The following is a 26,090-nucleotide window of genomic DNA, read 5'->3' on the forward strand; positions in this document are numbered from 1 at the left end:
TTTAAATTTTTATTTTAGTATAAATGAAGATTCTACCATATGGTGTTATTGGAAGAGATAAAGATGGAAACCCAATATTTGATCCAAAGTTAAAATTCAAGTTACTGACAAGACAACAACTTGAAAAGTTGCTGAAACCAAAACAGGATGAGAAAATGAGAAAGAAAAAAATTTAAATTATGTAATTTTATTTTTATCATAAATGACAAAATTAATTAAGCCAACTATTTCTAAATTAATGTTACCAATGAAATCATTTCGTGGAGTACTTATCCCAGGTTCTTCACAATTAGCCAGGGTAAGTGTTGGGACTCAAGGTGGAACATTAGTGAATCCATTCAAATTATTAACTAAAGATGAAGTTAATAAAATGATGATAAAATAACTGATAACAAAATTTTATTTCACTACTACCATAAAAACAGGTGAAAAAACAGGCGAGATCTCACCTCTTCACCTCAACATTATATCATTTCCACGAGAGAAAAGATTCCTCATTCGCTAAGGATTCCAAAAATGAAAAAATCATTGATTTCGGCTGAGAAAAAACAGCAAAACCCTTCTTCCACGGGAACAAAGAAATAAAGAAGAAATAAAGAAGAAATAAAGTAAATTTTTTATTTATTCCCGTGGAAGATAGAGCACTTTTATGACACTTTTTATTCACGACAAACAAGACAAACAAAGAAAATAAGAAAATACGGCGCTGTCGCGGTTCGAACCACAGACCTTGACCCCTCCATAACACCACCTTAGACCACTGTGCTACGTAGCCTGTCGACATAAGATTTTATAAATTGCATATTTGACGTAAATTTATTTCCCAGTTATTCAAAAATAATTAATTAATTATTGAAGAACTGAAGGTGCTACCATGTTACCATGTTGACAACAGCCGCTAAGCGGCGAGACCTGAAGGTCTTGACATTTTGACAACAGTTCAGGAGGAAGGTAGTTATGAATTATTTTTGAATAACCGAAGGTGCTACCATGCTACCATGTGCTACCAGGTCATTTAACTTCTCTGAAAAAATGTGACAACATGACATTTTGACAACACAGCAGGATTAATGCAAAAATAAATTCCAATCATACTTTATAAAGCTAGACCTTCAGGTCTCGCCGCTTCGGTCTGAAAGACCTTCAGGACTCAAAGAGTCCGTTAGCGGCTCATTTACAGGTATTTCATCGTCAGTAAATGAATCCTCATTATCGTTTGGTTCAACCTGTTTATATAATCCTTTCATTTCTTCTTTCAAAACATAACACCATGTTTGTTTACCGTCTATTCTTCTATGTTTCCTATCACATTTATCCTTAATACTCATTTGAAAGTTTTTGTCTTTCATGTCTGATGGTTTGCAGAATAGAGCATTTTCACACGTCATACCTGCACACAATTCATCATAATGTGTATTTATCCATACATCTAAAGGATTTGATGATAATTCAATTAAATCTTGTTTGGCTTCAGTCATCGGTATGATTCGTACATTAAATGATGAAAGGTCGTAATTGATAAAATACGTCAGTAAATTATCATAAAATTCCTTTGTGCATGAATCCATCAAATTCTTGAAGTAATCAAATTGACCCTTGAATTTACCATTAACTCTTAAAACTACGTATCTTCTGTCTCCAACTTCAATTTTGACAGGGTAGACGTTGTTAGTTACGAAAATGAAGTTTGCAACATTCTGAGCAGTTCTTCTGGGTTGATTCTTTTCATTAATTCTAATCTCATTATCCGTTATAATTGATTTCAAAGCGTTGAAGTTTGCGAGTCTATCTTCACCTACATTCTTGAGTTCATTAAGTACAAGAAACATTTTATTTTCAACAACTGAGTTGAAATTACCCGTTAACTCACTTATTTCAGTAATGTTTTTACATGAATAACCAGCGAGAAGTTCAGAAATAATGTCAGTAAATCTGTTTTTACCTGTTCCCTGAAGTCCTTTCAAAATAATTGCTGTTTCATTCTTGATTCCTGGATGTTGAATCATTGATGCAATCCAGCCGAGTATGTATTTATACACTTCATCGTTATTATCACAAATGGCTTCTTTAATGAAATTCATAAACATCTCAATTTTTGAGTAATCAGGCTTTTCAAGAATGTTGTATTTATAACCATGAAACGTTGAGAAAACATCTGGAGAATCAGATTTAAAGCAAACACCCTTAACGGTTAATGAGGATAATTGATTTAGTAGTACATCCCATGCTGTTATTGTTTTACCTTCTTCTTTAAATAATTTAATCATTTTGAGTGACTCTTTCATGTTTGATTGAAGAACAAATGATATTTGATTCATTTTGTCGTGTATGTTGTAATCTTTCTGAATGAAATATTTATTTCCACAATCTACAAAACGGATTACACGTGATAAATCCTCAATTACTTCAGAACTGTTTTTATACTGATGATTTTCAGCCTTGCGTCTAATATCTGTTATCAAGAATGAATCATCAAGTTTTATATCAAATGTTATTTTTGGCTTACGTAATAAAGGTAAAACATATTCATCATAATATTCCTTTTGATATAGTTTTAGAATCTTCACCAAAACAAATGGAGAAGTCATTAAATGTGCATATCTACTACGTGCTTTTTCAAAATTACTTTTTGCATTTTCAGTTAAATTGCAGAAGTTATAAACGTTATCGTATGCTTCATTAATCAAATGATTAGGTAACGAATTAATAGCTTGAAACAGTGTGAATAATGTTATTTTTTTTCTAAATTCATGTTTCCACCGTCATTATGTACTTCAAAATCACAGATGCCATCAACTATGCTCTGGGCAAGTTTATCGTCAATGTTTACATCTTTGTTTTCATTCATGATAGTCTTTATTTCTTCATTCTTCTGTTCAACTCTTACCTTAATATTCAAATCATTTAATATATCATTCACTGTTCTGGTTAATGTTGAATCATAACTTCCACGAATGAATGAGTATGTTTTGATTGGTTCTGTTGCATTCTTGCGAACTCTTGAATCAGCCATAACCACTAATGAACGCTTTGAATCATCCATAGAAGTCATTATGTCAATATCATAATCATTGCAGGAATAACATTTAATCATTCTGTTCGAGGTTGAATAGAAGAAATTAGTGTTGCAATAAATGTGAAGACCTCCTGAAGCGGTTTTAACGATAATATCTTTATCCGAAAGTTTTGATAAAATGTCTTTTCTAACTGTTTCTTTAAGTTCATCATTGTACGATTTATTGATATCAACATCTATAATCGTTAAATTTGAAATTTTATTTACTAATAAAGCCATACCAGTTTTCCTTCCTCTTCCTCCATCGTGTTTGAGGTAGTTATGTAAATCAATCTTGTTTTCACCAATTCTTTCGTTGAGGGTTTTAGTTTCTGCCACAACTAATTCCTCAGCTAATGAATCAATGATATTTTCATCAGAAACGATATAGTTGTTGCTGTTGTTTGTTGCTGTCATTTATATAGGAATAAAAAAATAAAAATAATTTTAAAACTAACTTTATTTTTGGACTGCATCATATTTTCGTAAATGTTGTCAAAATGTCATGTTGTCACATTTTTTCATAGAAGTTAAATGACCTGGTAGCACATGGTAACATGGTAGCACCTTCAGTTCTTCAAAAATAATTCATAACTGCCATCCTCCTGTGTTGTTGTCAAAATGTCATGTTGTCACATTTTTTCATAGAAGTTAAATGACCTGGTAGCACATGGTAACATGGTAGCACCTTCAGTTCTTCAAAAATAATTCATAACTGCCATCCTCCTGTGTTGTTGTCAAAATGTCAAGACCTTCAGGTCTCGCCGCTTAGCGGCTGTTGTCAACATGGTAACATGGTAGCACCTTCAGTTCTTCAAAAATAATTAATTATTGAATAACCTAAAAACCATTAACGATAAAATAAGTGATAACAAATTTTTATTTTTATCATAAATGAATACCCCACAAGCTCAAAATTTACCACGAATCATAACAAGGGAGGAAATGATAAAAATGATGCAAGAACATGTTAAAAATAACAAACCACTAAAATTGAGAAAATGTGGTTATGCAGTAATGATGGAAAGAGAGATGTTGTCGAAGAGGAATAAAAATTAAATTTGGATAGAGTTTAAAAATTCATCTTTATTAAATTCATCTCTTCCAATCAATTTATTTATTCTATTAAATTCTTTTATTTTTGCTTCACTCAGTTTAAGGATTGAACGATAAGTTTCTAATTTTTCGATTATTTCTTTCCTCTCTTTATCGTTTTCAACCCCACCACATTGTGGCTTCTTTTTGTAATAACATATTTTTGATTTAATTCTGTTTAGTTTCTTTTTATATTCATTGTCTGGACTCTTGGATGCTTCGTTGTCACTCATTTCTTACGAAATAAAAAAATTAAATATTATTTAAATATAATGGAGTAATAAAATAAATCGGAATTTCTATTAATTTATTGTCAACTTCAACTAATGCATTGCCGTTAATATATCTAACAAATTCAGCTATTGTGTCAAATCTTCGTCTTCTTTTTGTCATTGATTTATCAGTTTTTCCATAATCGAGATGAATCAAAACTTTATCCCCTTGTTTAAAATTCATGAGCCCCGAATTAATTTGTTCACGTTTAACATCATTCAACCTTTCCATTTGCTTTCTAATATATTCCCATTCTTTTGAAATATCATTTTTCATTTCCACCGGTTTCATGTTTATTGTTCTATGCCATGTATTATTGTAATAATATACTAACTGCTGTATGATGGAGTCATGATTTCCATCCCAGTATATCTGACCATTAACCCCTAACGCATCTCTAAGAGTTCTCATTACCGCATCAACTATTTTATTATGAAACGTATATGGAGAGGATGAAAAGTAAAAATTAATTTGTGGGAAATAATGAGCCATAGCTGCCTGAAATCCTTTATCACCATCACCCCTTATATTATCTACTCTTTCATGATCTAGTAAGTATTGAATAGCTCTTCTTGTTTCCTGTTCTGTTTTCCCTTTCACCGGAATGCAATATAAATATCTGGTGTTAATGTTAATGGCAAATAAATAAGTAACGTTTCCTCTTGAATATTCTAAATGATCGATTTCGTATGAATATGGATATGGTGCAAATGAAGGGCGACTAAATTTTTCCTTTAACGGTTGAATTTTTGGGTCAGTTGGTTTATTTAATATTTTGAAATCCTTTTTAAAATCTTTTTGCTTCTTTAATGTTTGAAATGGATATAATAAAGTGAATGATGAAGGATTAACTGAAGAGGAGGAGGTACTGTCGTTGGAGGTTTGGTGTTGCAGGTGGTTTAATTTTATCTGCTTTGATTTTGGATTTCATTCCCCCCTTCATTAATTCTGGATGTATTCTATTCATTTGTTTTAAATATGCTGTATATAAAGGTTTGATATACTTTCCCGCTTCGAGTTTATGTTGAAGGATGAATTCCAAAAGTTGATCTTCATTTAAAAGTCGGGCTGAATATGGTTTAACTAATGAATCATAAATTAAAGCTTGTGCTTCATTTATGGTCTGAAGGACCTGGGCGTTTTGCACCTTTTGTTTTTGTTCCTTTGGTTTTTGCGGCTCAGGATTATATAATTTATATAATTTATATAATTCATCAATATCTTCTTCTGTTAATACTTTATTTTTGAAATCTTTCAATTGTTTAAGTTGTGATTTACTTTTTCCCTTTGAATATTCATTATTTTTAATTTTGTCTTTAATTTTAGAAATTATTTTATCATGATATTTCAAAACTTCATTTTTATAATACGAATAATAATAATCCATATCATCACCCGTTATATTGTTATCATGTTTTTGGAGATATGATTTTAATTCATAATAATTAAGAAAATTTTGATTAAGTACTAAATCATCAATTAAATTTTTTAAATCTACGCTATTCATTTATATAAAAATAAAATAATGTTTTAAGGGTGCCCGCCTCTTTGAATCATAGTATCAAAACCATTATTTACGGTTCCTTTTGTCTCTTCTGTGGCATTTTATTAAATAAATGGCATACAACATCCATTTTCACAACATACAGCCTTAGTGTGTGCTCCTGTTAATGCAGTCTTACCGATTGTTAAGCGAGTCATTGACCCGTTTTTAAGTTGTAAATTAATATTCTGACCATCAAATATCACTTTATCATTTATTATATCCAAATAATTTTTAGGTGTTAATTGTTTATTTTGTCGTAAACTAACTCCTTTCATTTTTTGTGCAATCTTTTTAAAATCACTTCCATCAATTGAACCGTTGAATGAAGTATAACACTTAGGACATAAAGCAACCATGTTATCACCTTGTTTCTCAATTGCTAAACCCAATAACTTCTTCTCATGTGCTTTTTCTTCAGCTTTATTCTTTAATTTAGGTTTAAATTTCTCATTAAAACAGAAGAAATCAAAAGGTGCGAATTTGTAAATGTTTTTATCATAAAATTTTTTATCGGTTACAATTGCTTGAAATGCTTGAGTGTTAGGAAGATTTGGGTCGCCAGCGATTGCCCAATAAGATGAATCAGTATCACCTTCAATGAAATGAAAACGATTAACATCCATGCATTTATACATAAAATCATAAATGAAAACCAAATACCAGTATTTTGCGTTATCTAAAGTGAAGAATGCCTCTTGTAAACATGTATCACATCTATAAAATCTATCTTTAAGCATCACTTGATACGTATCCTCTCCTATTTCTCTTATGTTTTTAAACTTATTTGACATACATGCAACGCGTGCCTTCTGTGCATTCATTATTTTAGTCTTTGCGTAATTTTGTGTATTCATTGCATCGTAACCATATGATCCATTAAGTGAAATCTTGCAAAATAAACTTTTTCCTTTATTTCCTTCTAATTCAGCCTTTTGTCTTTCGTTCATAAATTGTTCGCAAATTCATTAAAACAAGTTTTTTCGTAAATGTTAAAATTGATTGAATGTCATCAATGATAAAATGAAATCTGTCTATTAGATACCAAAGATAATAAGAAGAAAATGGTTGATATTGGTTGTGTGTTGATGCTAACTGAGTTAATTTCCTCTGTTTCTGGTCAACTGGTAGATTGTTTGATTTCATGTAATTATACATAAAACCACCAATTGTTTTTTCATCTGTGATAATATCAAAGTTTCTTATTATTGGTAAAAAGTTTATGTAATCATTAATGTATTTTTCATCAATGTGACCCTTTACTTCAGCCACGAATAAAGTATTTTTCTTCTTAATTATTCCCAGTGCTTTTGCTTTCTTTGTTGCTGTATCACAAATGATAACACCATTCAATCTTCCCGGCATATACATTTTATGGTCAGTATATTGAATGAAATCATGAGGATTAGATGAAAATGATGAAGGATATAATGAATTAAAGTCAACACCAACGAAATGAGTCATAATGTTGGAAGTGTCCTCATTTGATACAGTTTTAGTTTCTGGATTATATGAAAGTTTATTAATGTGCGTGATTCCTTTAAGATTTACTCTATGTTGAACATTTGATAAACCACCAGTAATTCCATTACGGAGGATGTGATAAGCTTCAACTGAATCTAGAGTCATTGGTAAATTATTTTTTAATGTATAATTTCTTAAATTGATTCTTAAACGTTGAACATCTTCATCTTTATTTGATTTTACGACATTGCAATAACAACACATTAACTGACAATTTTCTTTGGTATGTGGTTTTTCATTATCGATTCTATCTAATGTTGGTTTATTAGCATATGTAAACGCTTTACCACACATTTTGCATTTAGATGAAAGGATTAAATCGTGATAGTATTGATAGTCATCCATTGAAACATTGTTTTTAGTATCCCTTTCTGCTTTTTCATCTTGTTTCTTATATGAATCAATTTTATATTTCCAATACTTTTTTGTTAATTCAAAACTTGATTCCACATTTTCTTCTTCTGGATATGTTTCGTTAGGATTGAAGTTCTTATATGCTAACGCGTAACGAATCATTGATGCATTCGATGATAAAGAAAGATTATGAAGCATGTCAATTTTATAAACAAATGTTTCTTCAATAATTTTATCAATTGGGTCAATCATAATTTCAACGTCTTTATTGCAATAATGAATAAAATATTCTAATCTATTCTCAAAATTTTTAGCATCATTGAGATATATTTGATAATCTGAATCGGATATTGTTTCTTGAGTTAATGCTGAATAAAATGAATCTTGAGTGAATGGTTCCACTTTATATAATTCATCTTCGTAATTCTCCCATGTGATGAATTGATAAGGGAAAAAGGATTTAACACGTGATTTATTGTTTCCGAAATCTTGAGTGAATTGGTCTAATGTTCCACCCGCTATATAATTTCTGATGTCAATAAATCTTAATTCATATGGACAGTTTGTTTTCTTTACAATGATTTGCTTAAATTGAGAAGAAGAACCCAGCATTGATTTTATTTTCCATTTTGCAGTGTTTAAATCACGAAGAATTAAATTTAAATCAAACTTTCCCGAATTAAAACCTATGATATTCACTTTATTGAATTCCTCATCTAGAAGTTCTTTAAATGCTTCCTTCTGTTTTTCATTTAATGTATGGGACAAAGTCCCCGCCGTTTGGTCCGTTTGCGGCTTCATTAATTCTTCATATTGTTCAATATTTGATTTAGCAACTAATGAACAGGTTGAAAATAAAAATTCAATCCAATCAGAGATGAACGAATCACTTGATGTTAAGCAAAAATTCCTCGTAAATGTTTTATCACGGTCTACGACCTCGCCGCTTCGGTCTGAAAGACCTTCAGGACTCAAAGAGTCCGTTTGCGGCTTTATTTTGACAGTTGATGATACCATAAATGGTTTTAAGTAAGCGTTCAAAGTTGCACATTCAGAAAGTTGAAGTTCTTCTTTAGTCTCTAATGTTTCGAAGTCAAAAGTAATATAATATCTTGTTGGTTTATAATATTCCTGCAAATTATGTGCTAATAGCCATTGATATATCTTCTGTTTCGTGATATGTGGTGCATATGGTTGTTGTGTGTTTTGCAATTGAACGTCTTGAATTAATCTTCCATTATTTTCTTTACATTTCTCACAATGTTTTAAAAATCTTCTTTGGTTTTTCCTTTCTGGGTCATCACGGATAGAATATACTTCTTCTTTGCAAAAGGGGCAAACTTTATATCCTGTGAGTGCTTCAACGTCTGTAATTCTGTCAGCGTGAAGTTTTCCACATGGACTCTGTGTTAATAAAATATTTACTGTTTCAAATTCTGGATCTATCATTATTGATTCCACTAATGGAAAGTCTACCTTATTTATGTCTACGTCTTCTGGTTGAGGGTCACAATAATAAAAATCAATATTAACGTTTAACATTCTTGCTAACCTCTCACTTTCTGATGAAATGTCAAATCCTTCATATGCATCTATGGCTTCATTTAAATAACTTCTACGAGTTTTAGGATTAACACCATCAGGAATGTTATAGAAGCGTTTAAATAACCTTCTACCTTCGGCTCTTATTTGATTATCATTCATTTTAGCTGTTCCGTTTTTGTTCATTTATGTAAGAATAAAAAATTAAAAAATAAATAAAAATAAAGTTTATTTTTTTTAAAGTCCAGGGCTAAAGTCCATAAAATGAATTAAGAACACATAAATTTTTATCATCTGCGACGTGACGAATACATTTTAATTTACTCAAGAATGCGTACCCTGATACATTAAATCTAATTCCTGTCTTATTTAATTTCACAACTTTGAAAAGGAATGTATGAATAGCTATAAAATGATGAGATGATGTTTTATGGGTTGCTTCCATTTTTTCTGAAATAAATGAATAAATATAATGTTTATAAGTTTTCATATCTTTTATATTCTTAATAACGAATGGTATAGACCTTTCAACTTCGTCTTCCTTCGGTGCTGTTCTTTCATATGAAACATTATTAGTATCTTCAATAATGAAACCACAATCGCATAAAATTTTATATGTACCAATTGTTTCTTTTGATATTTTATCTAACAAATCAAAAACTTTATCAACACCTGTACATTTATTTAAATAATAATTTGTGTAAATATCATGGTCTTCTTTCTTAATCGTATTTGTTGCATATGTTACATTTTTCAGTGCTTTTTTGAATTTTTCAGAATCAAGAGGAGGTGAAAGTAATATACATGGATAATCTCCATCGTCAATAAATTGTAACTTATGTTTATGAATAAATTTGTACCTTCTTCTGAAAGTGTTTCATCTATTTCACCATCTAATAAATTTTTGTTGATTCTGAGACATAATTTTTATATCTTTCTTCATGAGATTTTTGAACTGCTGATTCTGAAGCTGGGATATTCATTAAACCCTCTACTTCATTTCATTATATTTTTCAACTTCTCTTAATTCCTTAATTTTTTCATCTATTTCATCTCTTATTTTTTCCAGTCTTTCAATTTCATCATATTCATCATCTTTAATCCGTTCTTCATAATATTCAGGGAAAACATCAGGTTCTTTAGGTTTTTCTTCTTCAGATGTGGGATATAAGAAATTTATAACATCATCTTTATTCATTTTTCTATCATAATCAAACTCATTTAAAAACTCCGCGAATTTTTGACAATTTCTTAAATAATATTTACTAACCTCATAACCCGCTTCCTCTAATATATCCTTTATTTCCTCATTTGTGAATCCCAATTTTTTAACGTTGTTAGTTTTGACACTCATTTTCATACAAATTAAAAAATAAATTATTCAAAAATGTAAGACATGAATTTTTAAAGTTTATTTTTTTATTTTTTTTAATTTTTTTATTTCATTATGTATGGGTTTAGTGTAAATGTCTTACAATTTTGAAAATTTTTTAAATCTTGATTTATTCAAAAACGTAAGAATAAAAACCGTAAGAATCATACATTTTTTACTTCATATGTTAAAAAAAATGATACAAAATCACTCGATATTGTATGAATTCTTACGTTTACAAAAAAAGTCACAAAACCCGCAATATATACTACTTACATTCTCGATCTTCACGTCCTGAATTTAGACGGCAGAGTATTTAGTATTATATTTTCCAAATGAAATAAAAACTCAAATTTACATGAGTACGAATCCAGTTCATATTATAAAAATGACATCAACAAGTTTTCTTAACTTCGAAACCTTTCGTTTATCATCAGTTCAAATATTCAAAGCCTTTATAGAAAAGCTTGTGAAAGCTAAAGATGGCAAAATGTTCGTAACTTCTCCTCCAAAATTGCAAAATTATTTTTTCCAGCTTTTCAATAATGAAGATATTTTCACATACAAAACATTTCCAACAATCGTTAACGCAGAAAATCCATACACAGTTATCGCAATCACAAATGGCGATCCAGAAAACTTAGAAATGATTTGTTCTAAGTTTCAAGATTGTCCAAGATTAAGAAAAGCGCTATTAGTCATTCCAAAATTCACAGAACATAGCAAAATCATCATGGAAAATCATAGGTTACAAATAGTTTCTGAGGCTTCAAATTTCCATTCATCTCAAGTTTATGTAGGAGAGTTTCCAGCTGATTTTATCCCTATCGAGGATGATTTCTTTTTAATGCCATCGACTAATTGCTTTAAAAACATTTTCATCAATCATGATACTTTAGATTTATATAATTCTGCAAGAGCATTAGCAAAAATCCAATACATATACGGAAGAATACCTCAAGTAGTTACGGTTGGCCAGCAATCTGAACGAATTCATCGTTTAATGTGTGGAATGATGGATAAAGTTGAACTTGGAAAGGCTGTTGCACCTGCAATCTCATCAGTATTAATCATAGATCGATACGCAGATCTTCTTACTCCTTTATCTATTGCTCAACCCTGTGAACAATTATATAATGAATATTTTGGTATAAATTACGGAATTATTCAACTCGGAAATGACTTAAAAGACTTAAGGAAACTCACGGATAATGATGTTATCTTCAAAGATTATAGATATAAGTCATTAAGTGAAGCAGAGATATATATCAACGGAATTCGACCACAAGAAGAAGAGAAATTCAAAAAGGCAAAGACTTTGAGTGAAAAGAAGGAAATTTTCAGTGAATTTCAGAAAAAATTATCTCAAAAATTAGATTTACACGTTAAACTCTTTGCAGGATTGATAAATTTGATGGATTTCAGGATATACAATTGCAGTAGCCGCATCCCATTTGGTATGATGTTAAGAGAAAGAGATACTTTGAATTATATCGAAAAACTTCTGGCCAATTTTGGAGATTGGCAAACGGCTTTGAGATTACTCATTATTTACCAGCTGATTGGCTATAAAAAGGGCGTTACAAAGATTTACAACTCAATTCAAAAAGAAATTTTGGGTGAATTTGGCCAGAAAGCTCTCGAAGGCCTTATGAATTTAGATATACTTAAATTAATATCTTCAGAGCCATTTGGTTGGGACTTTTCTTCAATATTGACAAAATTAAATTTGATAAATAAGGATTCGAACTCTGATATTCAACAAGCAATGTATATGTACTTCCCTATATCAGTAAGTCTTGCTAAAATGCTTGCCGATAACGAAATTAAAGAAGTTCAATCACTATTTCCTGAATCTCTTCCTCACATCAAGATGACAATCACTGGAGAGAAGCCAGAATTAACAACAGACCAAATGAGAATCCTTGTCTTCTTCACAGGAGGTGTTTCTCTTGGAGAAGTCGCATTTTTGAAGAATATTAGCCATAGCGTGTTCAATGACAAGGTTCAGTTCATTATTGGAGCAACGAATACTGTTGATGGCAATGGACTTATTAAAGAAATTTGTCCTTTCTTGAATTAAAAGAAAAAAATCCGAAATAATTATTCGATTTATGCTTAGTTATTGTCTTTTGTGCGTATGATTTCATGCACTGAAGCATTCATAGTCTTGATTTAGACTGTTTTTGAAAATCAAGATAATTTTATAAAATTCGTATTTTATTTGCTTGCATATTGTGTCTTTTTTGTAACCTTGTATAGTAAAAATATCATGCCATTAATTTGTGATCATTTCATTCATTTTTATTTCAAATATAAAATTCACTATTGGTAAATTCATAAATACAGCTAGTACAGCATTTTCTAGGGATTAGTAATTGCAATTCAGCGTTGATTAATGCATAAAATGAGAAATACTTTTGAGATGAAAAAAATCACTTTTCATTTAAAGTTTTCGCGATTTTGCATTACCATTCATAATCTATAATGGTTGCTTTAAGGTTTGTTAAGAGATACCTGGCTATAATTGGAATTATCAAAAAACTCTTATTTTAACATTTTCACAGCACAACATTACCATTTCGGTTTTTTATCCATAATCTATATTATCTCTTTTAATTATAAAGAATGTTAGCTTCAAATTGCAGATCCGATCAATTGAAATCCAAAGGAAAAATAGTTTCAATGATTATGAAATATCATTATTTAGTATGATATTATAAATGGCCAGCAAGAAAGTTAAAAAATTGCTGGATTAAAATCGCTATTTTAATTCCAACTTACTGAAGGCGGGAAACTCTGCGGCTACAGCCATTGACAACGGCACCACCCCATTCGACAATTGTGAAACCTTTGCGAACGGCGTTTGGAAGCTGCTGAACTGGCTTCAAATTGTCGCCTGGCTGAGCCTTACGGATAGCAAGGAAGACACGGATGAGTGAATCTGGCTTAACAGAGATGCCGAGTGGAGCACTGTGGCAGTAGTTATCCAACTGGAATGAGCAGAAAACATCGCCGAGTTTGTTGAATGTTGGGAGCCAGTATGTCATGAAATCGAACTTCTCGCGATCGTTGAGCTTGATCTGAGTTAATGTCTTCTCAAGGAACTGGCGTGCTTCTCCCTTCTTGACATAGAAGCCGGACTTGAAGTTCATCTTCATGCCAGAGAGGGCTTCCCAGAAGAGGTATGGGATAACCTTGTTCTTGTAGATGAGTTCACCGTTTGGCTTGGCTGTAACATTCCAGTAGTTCTCGGCTGTGAATTCTGGAACAACGGCTGTGAACTGATTCTGCTTCAAATTGACGGAAACTGTAAGGTTCATTTCCTTTGTTGGGTATAAGTAAATAGCTGGCTTTCTAAGGCAGACTAATCTTGATGAGAATGGAAGGCCATCAGCATTGGATTCAGCTCTATGGTGTCTGTGCCTGCGCTCGATTGGGCGTGGGCGCTGGTATGGCTGGCGGATCTCATGTGGGTATGGGTATGGATATGATCGTCTCTTAGCTTCGGCCAAAGCAAGAAGGCAAAACATCGAAATGAAAATGAATTCAAAATTGTCAAACTGACAATTGCATTTTATATCATTCAAATTTGTGAATATGTAAAGTAATCGAATAGAAATTCTATCAGACATTTTTCATCACAATTAGAGTTTATCATTTGAAGAAGCAATATTTACGAAAAAAATTTGTCAGATAACAGATCAATTACTTTCAAACCTTTACTTCACTTAAGTGATAAAAAAGATATTTGTTTCATATGCTATTAAATATATAAAAAGAGGTTATGTCAATTTTTCAGATTGACAGATACATAATTTATTGTGCTCTCTTGACAACAGGGAACTAGTATCCATTCTCATTAAAAAGTTATTATCGGTTATTTTGAAATTGATCGTAATAATTTCATGATCAGAAATCTCAATTGGGGTCAATCCGATTTTGATCATGTTATCACATATGTTTTAAGACTACATATAGGATTAAAATTGAAAATATAGGAGTTTTAGTGAAAAATGTTAGGGTTCTCATTTTTTAATGTAAAAAAATGCCATGTAATTTCTTTTTGTAAAGTCGAATTTTGACGAAAAAAGTCACTTTTCAAAAAATGAACAAAGTAAAAAAACAGCAAAAACAAATATTACAAACAGCTTCAGCTCTCAAAATGCCAGAGCCAAACAACTTTGATGAAAATATAATAATAAATGATATCAAAAATATGGCAAAACAACATAAAGTAATTTTTGGAATTAATTCTGTCTTAAAATCATCATTAAAGTTAGAAATCAAATGTATTATCATACCAAAAAGCGAAAATTTTGATAATGCAATTCAACCTCTTCTTTCCGTTGCCTCGAGAAAATCAATTCCAATCCTTTCTCTTAATACATCAGCAAAAGATTTAGCCCATATATTTAGCATGAAAAATCTATCCATTATAGCCACTACTGAACCTTTGCCAGACATGAGATTTACAACGATACTCCAACAAGGAATTTCATTGCAGCCAACTATTGTTCAAATTGATACATTCACTGTGAATAAGCCAAAATAATACCTAAGATGGTTGCTCCTGTTTGATAAATTAATATTCTGGATAAAGAAGTTTAAAAATAAAAAATATGATGAAAAAAGTAGGACCTTCGCTATCCCCAAGGATACATCGCTTCCTTCAGCCAATGGCCGCAAAAAGTCGTCAAATATGAAATTTACATTTCATTCTTCTTTTTGATTCTTCTTATCCTTTACTTTTCTCTTTCTCTTTTTGTTTTTCTTTATTTGTTGATTTCTTTTTGATAATTTGATAAAAATATTTAAATATTATGAATATAGTTAGATTCATTTATAGTGATAACCATTAGTTGTTATGCTTTTTGTTTCTAAGATATATCAGATGTAACTTCATCAAATTTTTCATCCTTAATAATTTTTCAAAGATCAAGCTGAAACTCTTTAATACAGATCATCATATTGCACATATAGTTATTTTATTTGAAGTAAACTATCTTTTATTATATCATTAAATTTATTTCATAATTTATTCTCTAATTTCAATCTAATTCAAATTAATGTTATTAAAGACTGATACTATTAAAGGATGTATGTTGCATTCATTGAAAATTGCTTCATTGTTGTTTTAATGCAAGGAGGGGATGTATTCCCTTACCAAATTGTGAATAAAACATCAATTAAATCTGCAAATCTTGCACAATTACAACAATGTATTAAAGATGTAATTGAAAATTCCGATGATTTGCAGAGTCAACAATCAATTTCATCAATAAGTGCATTTCAGAACTGTGTTTCAGCTCAATATAAAGTTGCTGCTAATACAAACTCTGAAGGCTACTACTTAAATTCACTATTCTCCTTACTTTCATATGATAGCTTGCAAAAAAACAACAAAAACTACTTACTTCTTATGAATTCATTAATAACAACAGATTTAGGCGAAAAGAAAAATAAAGCGATGAACATTTCGAAAGATATCATAGCAATTCAGCCAGATTTAAATCCAGTTGTCTGGACTTTACTAGAAAAAATCCTTGTTTGGCTGACAAATCCCTTAGGTACATCGATGCATTTAACATTACATCCTTTACGTGATACAATATGGAAATGGTATTTTTCTGGAGATCCAAATTCAGTAGTTTCATCATTATCCTTGCTGAATATTTTCTTCAGAAGGTTTTATGTCCTTCTCATACCTGCATTTAACAGCTTTCAGAACCTTTTAATCCACTCAATTCAAGATCAAGATGTCAATATTCGAAATCAAGCGATTACAGTTCTTAAATCTGCTCTCGGAATACTTGGTCAGTCATCAGATGGTCCAATTCGCCGTCTTTTTGATCGTTTTCGCGAATTAATCGAATATGATTACAATCCTCTCGTTGTTGAATCAATTATTTCGGTATTTGATCATACAGTTGATTGTTGCTCGATTATGCAGTTCTCACAGACAATGATTGAGAAGCTAAACCCTAACGAACCTTCATCATTATTATTAATTCCATTTATTTACAAATGCAGGCCATCTATTTTCACAACATCTGATGTACAGCATATATTGGAGATGTTTAATGACTTTTTGGCTCAGCAACCCACCAAAAAAGTTCTAATTTACAAAGCAGTTGGAAATTTCGGTTTCCAACTCTCTAAATTCATCATAGAAAGCCATCAAATCATTGTTAATACACTCATAGAATCCATCCAAATAGACAGTAGAGAAGCAGCTTACGCATTTCTCTCTTTTGTCGATCCACAATCAGATTATTTCTACGACAAGATGTCAGATCTCTTCCAATTGCCCATCAATACATTCCTTGCCCGAGGAATGCGCGCCTTCATAAGGAGATGGCCGGACTCAGCCCACCAATTCCGCTCTTACGTCATGCGAGAGTTAAATAATGTTGTTTTAACAAAAAGTGACAGTGACAAACTTTCCAGAGCATTTTCTATCATGAGCATATTCACATTTCGTGATGATGAGATGAGCAATCAGATGATTGACCAATACGCACTTGCTCTTCGCCATCCAAGTCCTCAAGTTCGTGAGAAATGCGCCAATTTTTTGATTAGACAACAAAGTTGTTTTCCTTCCGCTGTTTATAGATTAGTTGCTTTCGTATCAATCGAAATGATACCAGAACTCCGTGCAGAAGCCATCAACAAAATAGTTGTCCAGTCAACACAAACAGATATGATAACTCCTCTTCATTCTTTGTTATCTGACAGACAAACTGAAATTGTTTACAAAGCATTGACACTTTTATGTGAAATTTCAGAGGCTTCTCATTTCATGATGGAGTTTACATGTGATATCATCAATAGGTTGAATAGATCAACAACTCTTGAAACTCATTACGTGACTTGTTTGTTGATTTTGGCAAGAAATCACTTCATTTATGTCCGACCATTTACAAACATAATCATAGAATATTTGTTAAAATGCGAGAGACAAACAGCGTCATCGATTGAACTGATTTCGATATTAGTCAATGATTTGGACTTCGAAAACATCATTCCAAAACTGGAACCGATTCTTTTGAAGTCATTAAACAGGAATTCATCGAATAGAAAAGTTTCTTCCGCTTTGAAACTTTTCACTGTTCTTTTGAGTTCACAGAGTTTCCGTATACAACTAAGATCAACTCGCGAAATCTTAGTCAATAACTTAATTGACTTGTTTTCAAGTACGGATTCTGAGAAAATAAGAACACAAATTTTAGAAGTTTTTAGTAGAATTGGAGTAATCACTCCTTTGGCTGTTAGATCATTATTCACAAGACCAATCAAGAGATTGTCAAATAATACAATTGCTCCTTTGGATGGATTGAGTAATTTACCTGTTTACGCAGCTTCTTTCGCTGTTTCTTCTGTTACTGATATTTTGGCAAGTGAAGATTTCTCTTGTTTACAAGGTTTGGCTCTTGAAACATTATTAATTATACTTAAGAAGTTTAGAACAATACCTATAGTTATACATGATGAAATTCTTGAAACGATTTGTTTCGTAATCCGTTCAAAATTGACATCGACCACGTCAATAATTTTGAACAACGTTCCAACTTTGATAAGAATTTTTGACAAAAAAAGTGAAATTTTTATACCAGATATCATCAACATGATCTTCGATAACTGGGGTAAAATAGACACAGCAATATTACTAACAGGTATTGAATGGATGGCTTATAAATTACCTGACGCAGTGTCACCTTTTGCAACAAAAATTTTGTCACTTTTTGTTCCAGAATTATCAACTGCCAAAAATGGAAAAGAAAGTGAGAATATCTTTGTCGCTATAGCATGTTTCGGAAAGCTTGCAGCTAAGGTAGATACCATGATTATGTCCAATGTTATTCCATGGATAGAAGGACATATTCACGAAACAGAAACTGAAGCTTATGTTTTAGAAAAATTTGCAGACATTTTAAAGGGTTTGCCAATCGAAAAATTCTATGTGAGAATATATCAAATGATGATTATGATCACTAAAGAAAATGCAGAACTCATCCCACAAGTCATTGAAATCTTGAGTGTCTTAGTTGTCCACATGAAATACGATTTCGAAATTTTCATCCCTGAAATTTTACAATTTTATGATCTCAAAAATTATGACACTTTTTGGAAAATTATCGAATGTGTTTCCACTCATGTAGACATACCAGACAATTTAAGTCTTAAATACAAGACACCACAATTATCACATATGTTCCAGGACTTTCCAGAACAACCATTTTCAAGTTTCCAATATTTAATTCCTGATTTCGAAGTTCCTATGAATACTTGGGACGCTTTGCAGTGGAACAAATGGTTCAACAACTTCATGAATATGATTATCTTGAAGTCCCCTTCAAAAGCAATCTCCGCGTGCTACACAATCTGTGAAAGAGACCATAAAGTGAGGTCAGCACTTTTCCCTGTTTCTTTTTCACTTTGTATTTCAGAATCACAAGATCCAAGTCCTTTGCACAATGTTTTGAAGGTCGCACTTACTAGTGACAACATTCCGAACTACATAATCTCATTGTTCCTCTCCAGTGTCGAAATCCTGATGCTGCACAACATAGACATCAGAGTCAGTGAAACAATTATTGGAGAAAAAGCAATGATAACTGGAAATCTTTCTTTGGCGTTGAGATGTTTCGAAAATAACTATAAATTAAACCCGGATAATAATAAAGGAAACCAAAGATCAAACTCTCAAAGTATCAAGGATAAATCGAAATTCGATCTTTTCAGTTTAGAAAAGAAACAGAAAAAAGAAAATTCTGACATTTTCTTGTCAAAAATTGACAATTCTCAAAAAGGTGACAATTTTGAGCCAAAATCTGATAAAAGTGAAAAATCTGATATTTTCTTATCCAAGACACAGAACTCCTCTAGTGAATTATTTGATTTGGGATCGATGAAACGGTCAAATTCAGAAACATTCGATTCTTTATCAGAAAAATCACAAAATCAAGATCTTTTCGCATCGAGCACTGATTTATTCAATATAGAAAGGAAGAACAGAAGCAATGGATCAGGAATCTTCGATATCTATTCAAAGAAAAGATCGAATTCCGAGAATTATCCTAAAAATAAAACGAATAATTCCGATATTTCGAGATTAATCAAAATTAATTTGATGTTAGGAAAGAGTTATTTGGCTCGGAAATTGGCGAAATGCGAAACAGCTGAAGAAGCAGAACTCGTTTGTAATTGGGAAAAAGCTTATGAACTTTACAGTCTCGAGAACAACAGAGAAAAACAAATTTTGTGTTTAGAAAAATTGAATAAATTTGAAACACTTGAATCTCTCAACATAAAAGGAGAAAAAGCAGCAGATATAAGTTTGTTTAACTGTTCCAGTGAGTTCAGGGAACTTGCCCAGAATGATTTCCATAAGTGTGTATTGGCAATTCTCGATGGAGAATGTCAACAAGCGCAAAATTTAATCCAGAAAATAAGAGAAAATGTTTTTCCTCATATTTTGTCGAATACTGATTTCGATTACAGTTCTATAACAAATGAATTGAGTTCTGCATCGATGCTTGTTGATCTTGAAGACGCGGCAAGAATACTGGAGTTGAGAACATCAATGATAAACTCAACACCAAATGAGAAACTCAAAATCCAAGATAAAATTCAGAGATTATTTGAAATGTGGGATGAAAAATTTGACAGTTTGGATCCTGCGTCACTATTTTTGACGATTATTATAAGAAGAAGTGTTTCTCCAAGCGAAAAAACAGCGGATGGATTTGTCAAATTCCTCAGGAAGTACCACGATGACAAGAGTGCTGGAGAATTGGTCGACATGGCCTTTAGAAGACTCAAAGTTTTAGATCTCAACAGATTCAACTTGGTTGATAGCCTTTTGAACAAATCTGTTGATGAATTCGAACAAGTTGTCATCAATAACAAGTACGCAACTGGTGATGACAACGTTTGGAGACATGATTTAGGAAAAAGATTCTTCATGGAACATAACTATGAGAAATCCATCAAGTATCTACCAAGAAACACCTTGGATTGGGCCAAAGCAACCTTCAAAATCTATGAAACCAAAAAAGATCCAAATTTGATAATTGAAATTATCCCAACTTTCATCAAATTCGATGGATTGCACTTTATCATGGCTGTTCTATCCAGAAACATCCCAGAAATAGAGAATATTGTGCAATCAAGAATAGAAATGATACCTGCATCACAATTATCTGACTTTTTGCCTCAAATCATCTCGAATTGTGATAAAGGAGTGTTCAAATCACTTCTTTATAAGTACTTCAAGGCTTATCCATCTAAAACAGTCTTTAGTTTGGTCTACAAAATCCTTAAAAATGAAAAACGTGACATTTACGATGAATTTTTAAGTTTAGACCAAAGTATTGTTAATATTTTAGATTTCTGCCAAGAAATGATCAAGATCAGTACTAGTTATCATGAGAAGATTGCTATTTTATCACAGAAATTCCTTGAAAGCAAAGATCCAAGTGAATTAATTTCCCTTTACAATGAAGAAAAGAATACAGGAGTTGTCAAACAAATGTACACTTTAAATCCTGAGTTAAATGATTGCAAGAAATGTATGGCAGAGTATTCTTCAACATTGCAAAAGAAAGAACTTGAAAATTGTTTGAGTATCCATAAATCTTTTCTTGGAAAACTTGTTTTGCCGAAAGAATATTCTCTATCAGATATTTCTGATGTTGAAGAAAAGAAATATTTCCAGAAAATTATTCTTCCTTTCAGCGAAACACAGATTGGAAGATTTGCTTCGATTATCGCTCAAGAAAACTATTCTAAAACAGTTAAAGCGATTTTGGATTCAGGAAAGACTTCTTCTTTCACGATTCGCAATAGAAGTAATGCTTTTATTGACGAAAGATCTTTTATTTTGATGAGAATGATTTCAAAAATCATCAAAAGTTACCAGAAACCAAATTTAGTTCCTCCTTTAGTTCAAACGATTCCTTTGACGGAAAACATTTCTTTGGAGAAAAGCTCACCATGTTTCTCTCTCGAGGAAGCAATAAAACAAAGAAGAAGACGTCAAAGTGTTTGTGTTGATGAACGCACATGGATATTAAATGATTACGATGATTTGTCTGCAGAAGATAAAATGAAAGCTTACAAACAATCACTGAGTTCAACGAGAGGTGATGATTTGGAAGCAGTTATTGTAAGAGGAAGTGTCTCTTATCAAGGATGGATGGAGAGAAGATCGATGTACATTGGAAGTTTGTCTGTTAAAGCTGTTACTGGATATATTTTCGGTGTTGGCGACAGAAAGTTGACGAATATAATGATGGAATTAAATACTTCCAAAGTTTACAACACGAAATATTATCCATGTTTTGTCAAGAAACAAATTGTTCCGTTTAGATTGACAAGGATAATGGCTAATGCATTGGATGTTGCAGGTGTTAATGGTGTTTTGGAAAGAGAAATGAATGATGCAATGGATATCGTGAGAGAATCAAAGGACTTCATTGTTTGTACACTTGAACCAAGTATAAGAGATGAAAAATTAAACTGGACATCGAATCCAGAAAATGCATTGGATTTCGTGGCTAAAAGACTGTCCGACGAAAATGATTCACAAGAACTGGTATTGAAGCTTATTGATAGTGCAACATCAGATACTAATATTTCGAGAATGCCTGCGGATTGGAATTCATGGTGGTAATAATCTTTATTTTTGTATTAAATTAATTTTTTGTATGTTTGAATATGTATGTGGTTTTTATTTATTTTTATTAATACTCTTAATAGTATACTTGTGTCCATCTGACTTTAATATACGAAATTCTGATGCCACAAACATACAATTATTTAATCTATGTAAGTTCCTCCTCAAAGTATTCAAAAGTTCTGAGATATTTATCACTATTGAAACCCAAAGATATGTAATCGGTATAAAATTAAAAAAAAGTCTGAACATGTCATTCATCAGAGTAAGTACAATGAATTGCGAAGCATCTGCAAATACTACATTGATTCATATAATGCATTGTATCTGCTAAAAACGGAAAATGAAGAAGAATTAATCTCAATTTACAAAAAGATTAAAACAGAATTGATTGATTCAAAGAAACATCTTCCAATAAATACCATGGTACATATTTTAGGAATCATCCAGTTTAATAGCCGCTATGCGAAGTCATATTTAACTCTTGCCATATAACAAAGAAAGATTCATATATTTCAAGTTTGATAAAAACTTGATAGCAATATTAATTTATATTTTATGGAAGGATGTTCACTACTTGAATTATGTTGTTACCATGGAGCAGTTGATTGTTTCAAGTTATTAAGATCTAAATTTAACTCAGAAATAACTAAAGAATGTATTGGATTATCATTTTTAGGAGGAAATTCAGAAATCATGAGCGAATTATTGAAATATCAAACATCAGATGAAGAATGTATGGAATATGCAATTATTTCACACTACATTGATTTTGTCACATTCTTGATGAATGAATACAATATAGAGATCGATTTAAAATATTTTCCCATCATGTGTCGGAAATTGAATTTCATTCAATTTCCGACACATGATGAAATACTTGAAAAATTTTCAATTTTTAGCCTCTTTTAAATTGAATGCAATTCAATTTTTGAGGCGACTCATTGAAAATCCGTCAAGTATTCCAAAATATAATAATCTTGAATCTTTTTTAGTTTATTTCGCGCAAACTAATGATATTAACAAATGTTTTGTTTATTCAACAATGTTTGGAATGTCATCTCTTTGTGAATCTTTCCTTTCACTTGGTGTAAATATCAATGCAAAAGAGGAAAATGGAATGACAGCTCTTCATGTTGCAACACTTACTGATCAAAAATGAATCATTCAGTATTATATCTCACATGGGGCAAATATTAATGAAATAAATAATGAGAGGCAAACTGCTCTTCATTGTGCCACTGTCGGAACTTTATCAGAAATAGTTGAGCTTCTTATTTCACATGGTGCAAATATAAATGTAAAAGATTAATATAAAAAGACTGCTCTTCAATATGCAGTAGTAAATGATAATCATAAAATATATGATTTTCTATGAAAGCTTGGTGCAGAAACAAGTGCAAATGATAAAGATGGGAAAACAGCACTTAATATACTCATAGATAACAGTGGATTATTCGACCAATTATATTAGATTTGTGATTATCTGCAGTTTTCTTAAATGCACTGAAGAAGATCTTAAATGTTATAAATTATATCTAAACATTTTTCCTATTTTCGCATCACATTTACTTTTTTCGCACTAAAAAACGTAAAAATCAAGCCTAATCTCATGCTTTTGCTTATCCAACAGCAATTATCAGCATATACAATCATATTACATAATTATCATTTCCACCTCCTCCCAGTCAGTGATGTTTTGAAGATGCTTAGAGTTTTTGAATCAAAAGAAAAATTGTATAAATTAAAAATCGAGCTTGGAAAGGTGTTTAAATAATATAGATAATAATTTTCTAATATAATGAAAAGAGGAAAAAAAAATGGAAATTGTAGTTTTATTTCAATATTTATGACAGAAAGAATCATTAGTGAATTAATGAAAATGTTTAAAGATCAGGATGATGCTTGGAATGCATTATATAAACTGAATACTTTCAATGAAGAAGAAATTAACAAGATTTATAGCAAAATCAAAGATTCATTGATTGAAACGAAAGCATCGTCACCGATTCAAACTATTATGATTATCGAAAGAGTTTTGCCTTATAATACCAAATATTTTAAGTCTTACAAAGCAATTTTCAAAAAGATTTATGATGAATATCACCCAAAACTATATCAAATACATATTGAAGTACTTCCTTATATTTTATGGTCTGATATCTCTGATGAAGATGGCATTTTATTATCAGAAAAGTTTAATGACGAAATTATCAAACAAAAAACTTAAAAATACTCTTTAGATTTCCTTGAAGATAATACTATTTACAAGGTAATTATGGATGATAACATAGAATCATTCATCTTTTTCACAGAAAGAGAAGGATTTGATGCAAAACTTGTATCCGTCAGAATCTAATTCATTACTTGAATTATGTTGTTATCATGGATCTGTTCGGTGTTTTAAGTTGTTACTATCAAAATTCCATTGCGATATCACCGAAAAATGTCCTTCCTATTCATTCTTGAGTGGAAACGCAGATATTATGAACGAATGTTTGAAAGAACAAGATCCAGATGATAGCTGCATGGAATATGCAATTATCGCGCATAACATCGATTTTATTAGTTTTTTGATGAATGAGTTCGAATTAAAAATCGATTTGACCTATTGTGTATATTTCAATAATTTTCCAGCACCGTTAGTTTATTTGGATCAAACAAAAGACATCAACAGTTTCTTTATAGCTTCAATATTATTGGACATTCCAATGATTTATAAATTTTTCCTTTCAGTTGGTATTGATGTTAATGTACAAGCTAAAATTGGAACAACTGCACTCCAAGCTGCAATATCTATCCATAACATCGCTGCTATAAAATTTCTAATTTCACACGGTGCAGATGTCAATTTAAAAAATAAACAAGGAACTGCACCTATTCATTTGGCTGCGCAAATTAATAGCAATGGTATTGTTGAACTTCTTATAAGAAATGGTGCAGAAATTAATGCAAAAGATGAAAATGGAAATACTGCTCTTCATATTGCAGCCTTTTGTTTTGGCCATCATGTAGCAAAATTACTTATTTCTCATGGAGCTGAAATTAATGCAAAAAATTATGATGAGTATACCCCGCTTCACTTTGCTGCTGAGAAGAATAACAAAGATATAGCTGAACTTCTTGTTTTGCATGGTGCATTTATTAATGCACGTGAAAATCATGGATCGACTCCTCTTCATATTGCTGCATTAAATAATTGCAAAGAAACTGCAGAACGTCTCATTTCACATGGGGCAGATGTCAACGCAAAAAATGATGATAAATCTACTCCTGTTCATTCTGCTGCAGAATTTTACAAAAGTAAAGATATAGTAGAGCTTCTTGTTTCACACGGAGCATTAATTAATGCGAATGATATTAATAGATCCACTCCTCTTCATATTGCTGCATTAAATAATAGCAAAGAAACTGCAGAACTTCTTATTTTGCATGGGGCCAATATTTATGCAGAAGATAATTCTGGTTTAACTCCGCTTTCTAACGCAATATGGAAAAACTGCAAACCTATAATAGATCTCATTTTTCAAATGTTTCTGATTTTAATGAGAAAATAATTGGGAAATTATTCCCCCTTCATTATGCAATTCAAATAAATAGCAAAGATTTGCTAATAAATCTCATTTCACATGGTGCAAACATTAATTCGAAA

At 31.2% G+C, this 26,090-nt stretch overlaps 10 protein-coding genes and 2 pseudogenes across 12 annotated transcripts, besides 1 other annotated feature; 6 read left to right on the forward strand and 6 right to left on the reverse strand.

Annotated features, from left to right (window-relative positions):
• Nucleotides 1–10,708: part of a mobile genetic element that runs on past the window's edge.
• Nucleotides 1,113–1,829, reverse strand: TVAGG3_0600050 (uncharacterized protein; the record flags this gene model as incomplete). The annotated part of the gene is made up of 1 exon (XM_051239742.1): nt 1,113–1,829. The coding sequence occupies one exon, from the start codon at nt 1,827–1,829 to the stop codon at nt 1,113–1,115; it is 717 nt and encodes a 238-aa protein (XP_051097566.1).
• Nucleotides 2,181–3,052, reverse strand: TVAGG3_0600060 (annotated as a pseudogene). Its single transcript has one exon. A coding segment is annotated over exon 1 (872 nt).
• Nucleotides 4,111–4,383, reverse strand: TVAGG3_0600070 (uncharacterized protein; the record flags this gene model as incomplete). The annotated part of the gene is made up of 1 exon (XM_051239743.1): nt 4,111–4,383. The coding sequence occupies one exon, from the start codon at nt 4,381–4,383 to the stop codon at nt 4,111–4,113; it is 273 nt and encodes a 90-aa protein (XP_051097567.1).
• TVAGG3_0600080 lies at nt 6,477–7,331 on the reverse strand (annotated as a pseudogene). Its single transcript has one exon. A coding segment is annotated over exon 1 (855 nt).
• TVAGG3_0600090 (uncharacterized protein) lies at nt 8,583–9,572 on the reverse strand (the record flags this gene model as incomplete). Its single annotated transcript, XM_051239744.1, has 1 exon — nt 8,583–9,572. A coding segment is annotated over one exon (990 nt), but the record flags the coding sequence as incomplete, so codon positions are not given.
• A 321-nt stretch (nt 10,709–11,029) lies between the features above and the next one.
• Nucleotides 11,030–13,086, forward strand: TVAGG3_0600110 (vesicle docking involved in exocytosis; the record flags this gene model as incomplete). Its single annotated transcript, XM_001317619.1, has 1 exon — nt 11,117–12,841. The coding sequence occupies one exon, from the start codon at nt 11,117–11,119 to the stop codon at nt 12,839–12,841; it is 1,725 nt and encodes a 574-aa protein (XP_001317654.1).
• A 331-nt stretch (nt 13,087–13,417) lies between these two features.
• Nucleotides 13,418–14,332, reverse strand: TVAGG3_0600120 (uncharacterized protein; the record flags this gene model as incomplete). The annotated part of the gene is made up of 1 exon (XM_001317620.2): nt 13,539–14,291. The coding sequence occupies one exon, from the start codon at nt 14,289–14,291 to the stop codon at nt 13,539–13,541; it is 753 nt and encodes a 250-aa protein (XP_001317655.1).
• Nucleotides 14,333–14,757: 425 nt separating this feature from the next.
• Nucleotides 14,758–15,570, forward strand: TVAGG3_0600130 (50S ribosomal protein L30e-like family; the record flags this gene model as incomplete). The annotated part of the gene is made up of 1 exon (XM_001317621.1): nt 14,867–15,313. One exon carries the CDS (start codon nt 14,867–14,869, stop codon nt 15,311–15,313), a length of 447 nt encoding a protein of 148 aa, XP_001317656.1.
• Nucleotides 15,571–15,856: 286 nt separating this feature from the next.
• Nucleotides 15,857–22,435, forward strand: TVAGG3_0600140 (ataxia telangiectasia mutated (ATM) -related family; the record flags this gene model as incomplete). The annotated part of the gene is made up of 1 exon (XM_001317622.1): nt 15,857–22,435. The coding sequence occupies one exon, from the start codon at nt 15,857–15,859 to the stop codon at nt 22,433–22,435; it is 6,579 nt and encodes a 2,192-aa protein (XP_001317657.1).
• A 561-nt stretch (nt 22,436–22,996) lies between these two features.
• TVAGG3_0600150 (protein ubiquitination) lies at nt 22,997–23,350 on the forward strand (the record flags this gene model as incomplete). The annotated part of the gene is made up of 1 exon (XM_001317623.1): nt 22,997–23,350. One exon carries the CDS (start codon nt 22,997–22,999, stop codon nt 23,348–23,350), a length of 354 nt encoding a protein of 117 aa, XP_001317658.1.
• Nucleotides 23,351–23,483: 133 nt separating this feature from the next.
• Nucleotides 23,484–23,600, forward strand: TVAGG3_0600160 (Ankyrin repeat family; the record flags this gene model as incomplete). The annotated part of the gene is made up of 1 exon (XM_001317624.1): nt 23,484–23,600. The coding sequence occupies one exon, from the start codon at nt 23,484–23,486 to the stop codon at nt 23,598–23,600; it is 117 nt and encodes a 38-aa protein (XP_001317659.1).
• Nucleotides 23,601–24,768: 1,168 nt separating this feature from the next.
• TVAGG3_0600170 (cyclin-dependent kinase inhibitor 2C-related family) lies at nt 24,769–25,995 on the forward strand (the record flags this gene model as incomplete). The annotated part of the gene is made up of 1 exon (XM_001317625.1): nt 24,769–25,995. The coding sequence occupies one exon, from the start codon at nt 24,769–24,771 to the stop codon at nt 25,993–25,995; it is 1,227 nt and encodes a 408-aa protein (XP_001317660.1).
• Nucleotides 25,996–26,090: the final 95 nt, after the last annotated feature.

Source organism: Trichomonas vaginalis, chromosome II, assembly GCF_026262505.1.
Source record: "Trichomonas vaginalis G3 chromosome II, whole genome shotgun sequence".
NCBI classification, from domain to species: Eukaryota; Parabasalia; order Trichomonadida; family Trichomonadidae; genus Trichomonas; species Trichomonas vaginalis.